This window comes from Nelumbo nucifera, chromosome 1, assembly GCF_055504915.1.
Source record: "Nelumbo nucifera cultivar China Antique chromosome 1, China Antique-T2T, whole genome shotgun sequence".
In the NCBI taxonomy this organism is placed as follows: Eukaryota; Viridiplantae; Streptophyta; class Magnoliopsida; order Proteales; family Nelumbonaceae; genus Nelumbo; species Nelumbo nucifera.
The window spans coordinates 74,892,739-74,903,803 of NC_142649.1; the positions used below are offsets into that span (position 1 = coordinate 74,892,739).

The 11,065-nt window shown below is 36.8% G+C and overlaps 1 protein-coding gene across 2 annotated transcripts; it reads left to right on the forward strand.

Moving 5' to 3' along the window:
- Positions 1-711: 711 nt before the first annotated feature.
- On the forward strand, positions 712-10,832 carry LOC104604936 (formin-like protein 5). Of its 2 annotated transcripts, none has more exons than XM_088904273.1 (7): positions 712-1,360; positions 1,457-1,660; positions 3,616-3,792; positions 3,888-4,833; positions 4,917-5,119; positions 7,515-7,750; positions 9,646-10,832. In XM_088904273.1, the coding sequence occupies exons 2-7, from the start codon at positions 1,462-1,464 to the stop codon at positions 10,465-10,467; spliced, it is 2,583 nt and encodes an 860-aa protein (XP_088760399.1). In that variant the 5' UTR covers positions 712-1,360; positions 1,457-1,461; the 3' UTR covers positions 10,468-10,832. The 2 variants fall into 2 exon arrangements, with proteins under 2 accessions (XP_088760399.1, XP_088760397.1); XM_088904271.1 differs by having other exon boundaries at positions 713-1,360; positions 3,111-3,792.
- Positions 10,833-11,065: the final 233 nt, after the last annotated feature.

Sequence of the window (11,065 nt, forward strand, 5' to 3'; positions counted from 1 at the left end):
TTGGTCCCCGAACTTTAAAATGCAATAATTCAGTACCCAAACTTTCAAAATGTGACAATCCAATATTTGTCGTTAAATAGTTGTTAATTAGTCATTAAGTGTCATTTTAAAAAGACATAAATGCCCTTAGAGTGTCATCTAATTTTCTTTATCAACTGTTCAAACATTGACAAAAAAATTAATAGTACCAAATCCTTACCTCTTCTATTCAAGAAAGTTGGGGTCACCGGAATATCCACTCAAACATAACCCAACTTTTTTAAATGGAAGAAGTAAGGATTTTGAACTGTTATTTTTTTTGTCAACGTTTAAAAGATTGATAAAAAAAATTAAATCACTGGAAGGACATTTTTGTTATTTTCAAATATCACATAATGTTAAATTAACTGCTTATAAAGTTATAATTGATTAATAACAAGTATTTAATTATCACATTTTAAAAATTCAAATACTAAATTTTCGCATTTTAAAGTTAGAAGACGAAAAATGGCACTAAATACAAAGGACAGGTAATAATTGGGAATTTTCCCAAATCTTTAGAACAAAAGGGAGCATCTGCATCTTCGTGAGTCCACCCAAGTACACTAAAAATTAATTAATGGAGAAATAATTATAATTTGTTAGTATATATTATCTATCTATATCTTACGTTACGTGAACTACGAATCATTTATATATTTCTGGGGTGTGTCCAAATTACTCTTCAATACACACGTCTTTCTCTTCTTTCAACGTCGATCTCCTTCGGAGAGAAGGAGTTCGGCTTTTCGCATCGGCAACAAACCAACAAAAGAACCCTCCAAAATTTGCTAGACCCTTATTTTTTTCAAAAAAATAAATAATTAATAATAAATTGGAAAAAAAATTTTGGCCTGCAAATTCTGTCTTTCTCTCTCTCCTCTGGACGACGTTCATCAAACGGAAGTTCTCACCTTTCAACGGAATTTCTCACCCTTCAACGTTCTGGTCAACCTGGCCTTTCACAGATTATATTTCCAGCTTTGCTTCAGAACTTCTCCGGGTGGATCTGCTCAGAAGTGCCTGGCTGATGCCTCGCATTGACGGCAGATTCCTTGCATCATATTTTTGACATTCCGATGTCATTTTGAAGGAGGGGGGGGATCAAATTTGTGATTTTTCGTGGAGATTTGGATTGAATCTGTTCTATTAGATGTTTTTCCCCAGGGAAAGCTGCAATCTTTCATCTGGATTAGCCTCATTGATTCCATGTTTCAATTTTTACGTGAAACATTGATAGGACGACGGAGGAATTGGAAAACCAATGACGCTTGAGAGATTATAAGAGTTGGTTTTGAGGACAAAGAGAAACTTCATGGAATCGGTAGTAAATGAATAACAGGTCATTCGCTTCGACATTTTGAGAAATTCTCCTTCTCGTTAATTGAGGAAAAGACGGTATTATTGTTTTTGGGTTATGTAAATGTTGATATTGCAGATCAAATGAAAAAGGTAATATGCGTTTGCAACGCTGATTTGAGAACGGATGGATGTCAGAAGAGTGGGTTCTGTTATCGCTTTTGTCATTCTGCTTTTTGCGTTGGCGACGGGAAGTTCGAAGGGAATCAAGAGGGCAGGGAAAGTCTTCTGGAGCAATGGAATTGTTTCGGCTTCTCCAGAGATAGAGGTGGACGAAGACATGGTACGACTCTTTTGCCATCTATATTTCTGTCGGTGTTACTCGATGCATTCTTTTCATTTTTTTTTTCTTTTTCTTTTTTTTTTTTAACAAAAATGGTATCTGCTTTCATCTGTTGCCATCTCCATTTGAATGAATTTTAACTTTAAGCGGCGTTGTTTGTTGGTGAATAATGTCATTTAAATCTGCCAACTTGTTCCTTTCATTTCAAACTTGGAATGTTATCATGGATTTAGGCTGGAATTTATGGTTGCATTCTCATTGATTTTGCTCATACAAAGGGTACCCATATGTTGTATTGATGCAACATTGGATTTAGGCTGGAATCCAAGTGTTGGATACAGTAACATTTCCACTAGTGGTTTTGAACTTTTGATGTCATTTATGTTCAAGTTATTTTTGTTCTGTGTGCATTAACTCAGAGAGAAGGTCTGTCTCTGTCACGATTTCCTTGTCATTGCACAAGCTATGCTTATGCATCATCCTCCTCTTTGGCGACCAAATTAATCCCGAGGGAATTTCAATGCCCGCATTACTCATTAGGGATTAATAACATTACCATGAACATTGCTTCTATCAGCCAATTTCCAAGCCTCCAAGCCTTGGCTTTGTAGGGAAGTTGGTGCCTGACTTTCTGGTTCATTTTCTGAAAAAGATGGAATTAAGTAACTGGCTAGCCTTTTGATCATGTGCATGTATGTTTCTTCATGTATGATGGTGTCTGCACCATGCTTCTACCCCCAACTCATAACAACTAACTACAGAACCATTATTAAATAACCATATGAAACTTGCCAGGTATGGAGGAGCAATGGCATGTATTGTGTGGATGAGAAAATGGGCATATTTGAATTTCACATCTGGCATCCATCCTACAAACTAGCTACTAATGGAACTTCTACTAAACAAGTTAATAGGATGAAAAGGGAAAACAAACAGAAAAACTAAGAATTGAAGGAATGATTAGAACTATTGTTGTAAACTAGGCAAACTTCATGGCTAAAATTGTAAACCAGTCATTGTTGGTCTATGTTTTTGCTTACCAATAAAATAGTTTCCTATCCCCCCCAACACACAAAATAAACAAAGAAAGAAAGAACAATTATAAACTATGCAGTTTCAATTAACAATTTTCCGCCTATTTTGTCAACTCAATTTCTTCTTTCATCATCCAAATGATAATGCGACATCCATGTAAAAGTTATCTCTGAAATCAAGGAACCCTTACTTTAAAATTGTTGATCTTCATCCATATTCCCTAAATGGGATTGGCCATGACAGTTGCTCATATTTGTCTCTGTTGATATTGATCGTGTGCCTTAGTTTTCTGAGGTTGCCTGCAGAATATGACAAGAAATATCCTTTCTTGTCAAACTTTATTCTTTTAACTTGTATTATTATTTATATCATTGGAAAGTAATAGTTTCACAAAAAAAAAAAAAATTGACCACAGGCAGAGGAGTTGTTGATAAAGTGCAGGCTAGATTCGGTGCATATGAGCAAATCCAATGAGAATCTTGACTTACATTTTCCAGAGAAAATAGCCATTGCCTCTAATGGTATCAATTCAAAAGCACAGTTGCTGGAAAAAAGAAACGTACAGAAAGCTATTAGTGCCCTGCCTCCCCAAACAAAAGAGACACTCTTGAATTGTTTAAGAAAGAAGAATCTTCCTTTTCACATTTCTGAGGAAGAGGATGACTCTAGGAATTGGTACACCAAGTATCTTGAGTCCCTTTCTGGTTGGACTGAACCCTCTAGACGGCTTCTAGGTGGTGTGATGCATCAAAGTGCTGCAACTCCTGCACCATCTCCTGTAGTTGAATCACCTACTTCCAGCTCTCAGATCCATCGATTTGTTAAGGCAAATGTGGAATCCGATTACGAGTCTGATGATGAATCTGATGAGAAACCTTCATCTCATCCACTTTCTTCTGTACTTCGACTTTCTACACCAGGTACACCATCGAGTGACAATAGTGACCAGAACCCAGTTGCTGTTCCTGTTGTCGCAACTGCAGCAGGGACATTTGCTTTTGCTGCAATGCTCTTTTTATGCTACAATAAGTGGAGCAGAAACAGCATTGACTCTGGAGGAAAGGATGATAGGCCACTTCTCAACCTGGGCTCTGTTGGTATGTAATATGCATGTCCTATTGGTCTTCCTTAATTGTAATGAATTTAAATTGAGTATAATGCTAATTTCTTATGGGAAACTTTGAACTTTCAGGTTCTTCAAAGAATTCTTGTGGAAATACAGTTCAAACTGACGAGCAAGGAAGTCAATCATTTAATACTAATATACTGCAAGATGGAAGACTATCACCTTTGCCCAGCAATTTGTCTGCAAATTCTATACACAGTTCCTCCCTTTGTGAAGCTCCACTGTCAGGAACAATTGCTGGTTCTACTAAATTCTCGGGAGAATTATCTGCTTCATCCAGCATTCTTACACCAATTCCATCCCTCCCACTGAAGCCACCTCCTGGAAGAAGAGTATCATCTTTGAAAAGCAATTTGTCTGTAAAGTCTGACTCCGGAGTTCCATTATCAGAATCATCTGCTTCATTCAAAAGTATTAATGCAGCAATTTCATCATTCTCACGGAAGCCACCTTCTGGAAGAAGAGCATCTTTGAAGGGCATTTTGTCTGGAAAGTCCAACATACATGATTCCTCCCTAGTTGAAGTTCCATTATCAGAATCATCTGCTTCATTCAAAAGTACTAATGCAGCAATTTCATCACTCTCACAGAAGCCACCTTCTGGAAGAAGATCATCTTTGAAGGGCAGTTTGTCTGGAAAGTCTGACATACAGATACAACCACCACCACCACCTGTATCTGCTGCGACAACACCACCACCACCCCCAACTACAACTGTACCTGGTGCGCCATCACCACCATCTGGACCTAGACCACCACCTCCACCACCTGGAAAGCGTGGTCCTAACCCACCAAATAATCCTCCCCCTCCAGTCCGTCCACCACTAACACCCCCTGGTAAAGGTCAACCACCACTTAGACCAAATGGTCCACACGGTGCTCCTGATGGATTTGGTTTAAAGGGTTCAAATGGACCTCCCAAAACCAAGCTAAAGCCATTCTTCTGGGATAAGGTTCTTGCAAGCCCTGATCAATCAATGGTTTGGCATCAGATTAGTTCAGGATCATTCCAGTAAGGCTCCAAGTCTAGCTCTAGTTTTCTGATTATAAAGTACTAAACAACAGTGGCTAAATGTGTTATTCTCTATGTAATAGGTTCAATGAAGAGATGATAGAGTCTCTATTTGGGTATGCTGTTGCTGATAAAACTAAAACTGAGCAAAAAAAAAAGCCATCATCTCAAGATCCTTCTACCCAGTACATTCAACTCATTGATCCTAAGAAGTCACAAAATTTAGCAATTCTTCTGCGGGCACTGAATGTGACAACAGAAGAAGTCTGTGATGCATTACAGGAAGGTACTTTCTGCTCTTTTTTACATTAAAATGAGTAGCCTGCAGTGCAATTCTATTAACATCTAGAGCAATGTTCTAAAAATTGTAATCGTAACATAAATAGTAAGGTTATTTCTGTTTTTTACAATTAAAAATGGATATACTATATAATTCATGTTACCCTATTTTAATCTGTATCTACCATATATGTACCCAAAATAATAGAATTTACCACTTATACACTAAGAGTCTAAGATGATTAAATAAAGCTTGACTTGGAAGTGAAATAGTCCACATATAATGGCTCATTAACTTACATATGATAGAAAATAAACCAAATATCATTTCTAAAAGGTCTTAAATAATCTAATAAATCATTTTCTGCTAAGGGCTTTATAACAAGTCTCACTTGACAAAACTAAATAGAAACAAAGAAATGACAAAGTAGAGAACTAATATTGATTTATTTGATTCGAATTGCATTATCTGTACCAATCATAAGATTTACAAATGAAAATGTAGGATTTAAACAAAAATTGTAAGGCTTTTGCACAAAGGTTTTAGACATAAGATTCAAATTAAAACCCTTGGGGTTCGTGACTAAAATATCTAAGATTTCCAGAGAGCATGATCTTCTTGGGATCAAGTTCCAATGACTCGATATGTCCAGCTATCCTTCTCATAAATATCTAAGAAGATTTGCTGTTTTCAGTGAAAAATTGGAACCTAGTGAAACAATTGAATGATCTTCTTGGGATCAAGTTCCAATGACTCGATATGTCCAGCTATCCTTCTCATAAATATCTAAGAAGATTTGCTGTTTTCAGTGAAAATTTGGAACCTAGTGAAACAATTGAATTAGGTTTTCACAAATATCGAATTAAAATATGACCAAACTTCAATTGGTAACTGACAAATTAATGAATGGTTCAGAACTTCAGGTTGGCCTTAACAACAGAGGATGCTAAAATCTAGATTAGTGAAACCTATGAATGACAATCTTAGAAAAAATAATAATAAGGTGCACTAATAGCGTTTGGCTGTTGTTAATTGACTGGATAACGAGTTAGCTGTGGTCCTTGTTGGATATTTTCCACATTTCACCAAGGAGGTTCGATTTGTAGTGGCCAGTCTGAACATTTTTATTCCCGGACTCCAATGTTTGCAATCTCCCATGGGAGACGTTTCTAATCTATGAGTATCTGGAGATGTATAGTGGAATTTGTTGTAGTTTCCTTTATTCCATCTCTTATTCGTTTCCTGTATTTGGATTCTGTTATTAATAAAATAAAATATTTATCACTTTTTCTACATGCAACTCAACTAAGTCCTTATTCCAGCACAATGTGATCCATTTGAGTTTTATTCCTCATAGGAGAATGGGTCAAGAAGAAATCAAAATCCCAAATTCGGTCATTTGATATGAACAATGTCTTCTGGAATCTGATTTTAATCCTCTAAAATAATTTACAAAAACATGAAAGTAAGATAAGAGAGAAAAAAAAAAGGGGACACCCTAGCTAGAACGTAACTGTGTTCTCTCATAAAGCAAGGAAAGATGCATAAACCAGTAATGAAAATGACATGCAATAATGAATTTTCTTCCCCTTCTTTCTCTTTTTGTGGATAAAAAATGCCTACTCTGATAGCAATTAGCATTGAAGGTACATTGCTGGTTATCAAGGGAGGATCTAGGGGCGTTGGAGAGAGAGATCTCCACCTTTATTTCGAAGTTCAAACTAAATAAACAAATAAAATTGAAAGAAAAAGGGGTTTTGTTTTACCTAGAAGGGTAAATTTATGAATTGAAAAGGTCAATTCTATTATTTTCTCTTTTTTTTTTTTTTATTTGGCTGAGAAATGGAAACATAAAAGGATCTTACCTTCCATTAGGTGCAGTGCTTGGAAACCATTGCAACAACTCTTTAGACTTACAAATGTATGTATTTTTTGCAAATTGAATTGGACTCATCTGGCAGTTTTCTGAATTTAAGACTTTATTGTCTTCAAATGGTCATCATTTGTCACAATATTTACAGAAGATACCTTTTATGATAAAGATGCAGTTCTGATTGAATAGCTACAGGCTGAACACAAGCATATTGAGTTGTACGGCATCAAAGCTAACAAAATATTTAATGAGTCTAAATGAATGCGATTGGTACAAATTTACACATTGAATGACCATTTCTTATAATTACTAAAAAAGTTATAAAACATGAGAAAATAAGAGTTCATATGAATAGGTATGGAACGATAACAAATAGATATAGTTAATACATCAGACTGCTGTTTCAGTATTCCTCATTATTGAAACAGGATCCAAGTTTCATTTGATTTTAACCAAAATTGTGAAACTGGTTTCCATTGAGGATTGATGTTTAATGCATGAATAACATCCACCATTTAATGTAAACAGGAAATGAGCTTCCCTCAGAGCTCCTCCAAACTCTGTTGAAGATGGCACCAACAACAGAAGAAGAACTAAGGCTTAGACTATATACTGGTCCACTTTCCCAACTCGGGCATGCAGAGCGGTTTTTAAAAGTCTTGGTTGATATCCCTTTTGCTTTTAAGCGAATGGAATCTTTGCTTTTCATGAATTCACTTCAAGAAGAATCCTCAGGCATTAATGAGTCTCTTGCAATTTTAGAGGTAAGACCTTCGAGGTATAAACTAAAAATCTTCTTGCATTTCTTTTTCGCTAATTAAAAATTTCAAGTAGCAAATATCACATGCTTGGTAAAATTGGTAATTTATGAATAAATAGATTTAATTTTGAAGAGGAATATGAAAAAAAAAAGGCACTCTTGCTGCTGAGAGCTTTCCCTAGCAGAATTTATGGAAAGTGTGCAATTTGTTGGCCTTGGATTATTGCAATGCAATTGAATAAATTGTAATATGCACATGACTCAGCCAATGCTTTGCATGCTGCAGAGTTTGCATTTGGTGGGATAAACTGCAAGTAAAGTTTTGATTTTCAGTGCAATATCTGGCATTCTGCTTTCAGAACAATGACTACTGTGGTTTTTCTTTTTTATATCTTTGATAGCAAAGAATGACTACTCTATTGATAAGTGCCAAATTGACCATCCTGAAGTAAAAGTAGAAAGAAGTTGATTATATGGATTGCCTTAATAGTGGCTTTGGCAAAAAATAAAAGTTCGTAAGTGTTAGTTCCATGTCAGTTGACTATGAGGCCTGGTTAATGCAGCGGCTGCACAAATTTTGAGCAAGCAGTTGGAAGGGACCTCTATATAGTGGTTCCAATCCAGGAAAGCTCTTGTGATTCATCCAATAAGTGGCACTTTATTTATGGAATACATATCACTTTCTCCTCTCAAACAAGCATTCACTCAGATGGTTATGACCTCATAGATAATAAGACTGTCAACTGGTGGGTCCACCCTTACATGAAGGATTTGCTCTTGGTAAATTGTAGGTTATTTTAATTGTCCACCGAAGAAGGCAGTAATTTGATCTTCCCCTTTCCAAGTGTGAAAAGGAAAGATCAAGATGGAGGAACTGAGAGGCTCAGAAGACAGAATATCCCTAGTAGACTTCCATTCTGACACTATTAGGCAGAATGGAAGTATGAAAACACAATAAATAACATGTGGTTTATTGTTTCGTCATATATGATTAGCAACTTATATTTACATCTTCTGATGGTTTCAGGATTGAAATGTATCAGGTTCAATTAGGGTTTGATCACTCCAATCCTGACACTATTAGGCAGCCCTAACCAAGTCCTGTGAAAAGGGGGTAGGGAGAGGCAAGATACATGGTTGAGTGATGCGGATTGAGAGCCAGGGCAATAAGATTAAGAGTAGAACCTGTTTCTGTTATGGTCCTAAATGTTAAAATGCTTGGCTTATTGGGTTCCATCAGTCTTAAGGCTTTTGACGTATTGGTCAAGCACACAACAATTTCATAGCAAGAGATAAATCTTTCAAGTTTCAAGTTTCAACCCTTATTCATTTAAATTGTGATCCCAACCTAGATTTCCTCCCATTCAGTGGATAGGAAGACCAACAGAGCTTGAAATCACTGTGAACCAGATCCTCCCTAACTTTGATAAGAGGCGTGACAAATACTAAACTCATTTTGCTGAGTGGCTTCCCATTTAACTAGTCTAGTTGCCATCATTAGTTATGTTGATAGGATTTTGGTATTCTAGCTCAGTCTGGAAGGAGTACAAACATGAATATGTACAGTGCAAATACATACAAAATAATACAAAATACTAGATTTTGCACTCTACATATTTGTATTTGTACTCTTTCCAAACTGAGCCTCTATTTCAATTTTCATACATCACTTGGGACACCTGATATTCATTAAACCAAAAAATAAAAAAGGCGATATGGAGGTTAATTGTTTCCACATATTGGTAGATTCAACCCATTTGTATATGGGATTTGTTCTGTTTTGGGGAGATATGATGCATTTTACATGATTAAGCTATTGTTAGAGAGGTTCATCAATTAAAATTTAGTTGCTGACTAACATTTGCTTCTATGTTATCATCGTCTCATCTTATTTGGCAGGTAGCCTGCAATGAAGTAAGAAACAGTAGACTGTTCCTGAAACTCTTAGAAGCTGTACTCAAAACAGGGAATCGCATGAATGATGGTACATTTCGTGGTGGTGCACAGGCGTTCAAACTTGACACGCTTTTGAAACTGGTAGATGTCAAAGGAGCTGATGGGAAGACAACTCTCCTGCACTTTGTTGTTCAGGAGATAATCCGCTCTGAAGGCATACGGGCTGTCCGTATGGCCAGAGAGAACCCAAGCATCTCTAGCGTGAAAACAGAAGATCTATTGGAGGAGAATACTCCCCAAGAAACAGAAGACCATTATCGTAGCCTTGGTCTTCAGGTTGTTTCGGGTGTGGGTAATGAGCTCGAGAATGTCAAGAAGGCAGCAGCATTGGATGCAGATAATATAACAGGAACAGTGGCCAAACTCGGACATATGCTGATCAAGACCAAGGAGTTCCTGGACACAGAAATGAAGAGTTCAGAAGAGGACAGTGGATTTCACCGCACACTCAAGAGTTTTGTAGAGCACGCAGAGAAGGACATCACGCACTTGCTGGAGGAAGAAAAAAGGATTATGACATTGGTGAAAAGCACTGCTGATTACTTTCATGGGCGTGCGGGCAAGGATGAAGGCTTACGCTTGTTTGTGATTGTCCGGGATTTCCTGATTATATTGGAGAAGGTGTGTAAAGAGGTGAAAGAATCACCACAAGTGCCAACAAAGACACCATCAAATAAGGAGGCTGCAAATGCGCAATCTTCTTCTGATTCCGGTCAACCGCCTGCTCCACCAGAACCACCACCTAACATCAAGACGGAAGGATAATTCCAGTTCTGATGAAGAAACTTAATTTCCTTAGTTTTATTTTTTAATTGGCGGGAGGTGTGGCGTGTATTTGCATTTCTTTTGCTTATTAGAAAGCATATTGACTACCTTTTTTTTTTTTTTTACACAGAAGAAAGACTCAGACTGTATTTTGTAAGAATTTCAAGACTTACTCAAATCATCAACTATATATCCTAGGTGATTATCATCTTTAGGAAGCATACTAGGTCTGGGGACACAGATGACAGTGGATCTGGGGCCCCAATAACTAGCTGCCTGTTACATGTTTCAAGAATTGGAGCCTAGCTACTATGCATGTAAAAAAATTCTTATTTTTAGCCGTCTAATTGGAGCTTTTTTTTTTCTATCTTTTTGTATAGTTTTAATTGAAGACAGACTTTTCTCAATTATCTTAATAAATGCAGTAATATTGCATGGTTATGATTTCCTATAATGCTGAATTTTCACCGAGCATGTACAAGGTAGGACCATCCGAAACTGGGTCTCAGTGCTTTTACTGAGCACTGATGGCTTGTTAAGATACTGTGACCCACAGACGCAAAGATTTTGTCTGTTTCTTTGGTAGGTATTCTTCCGT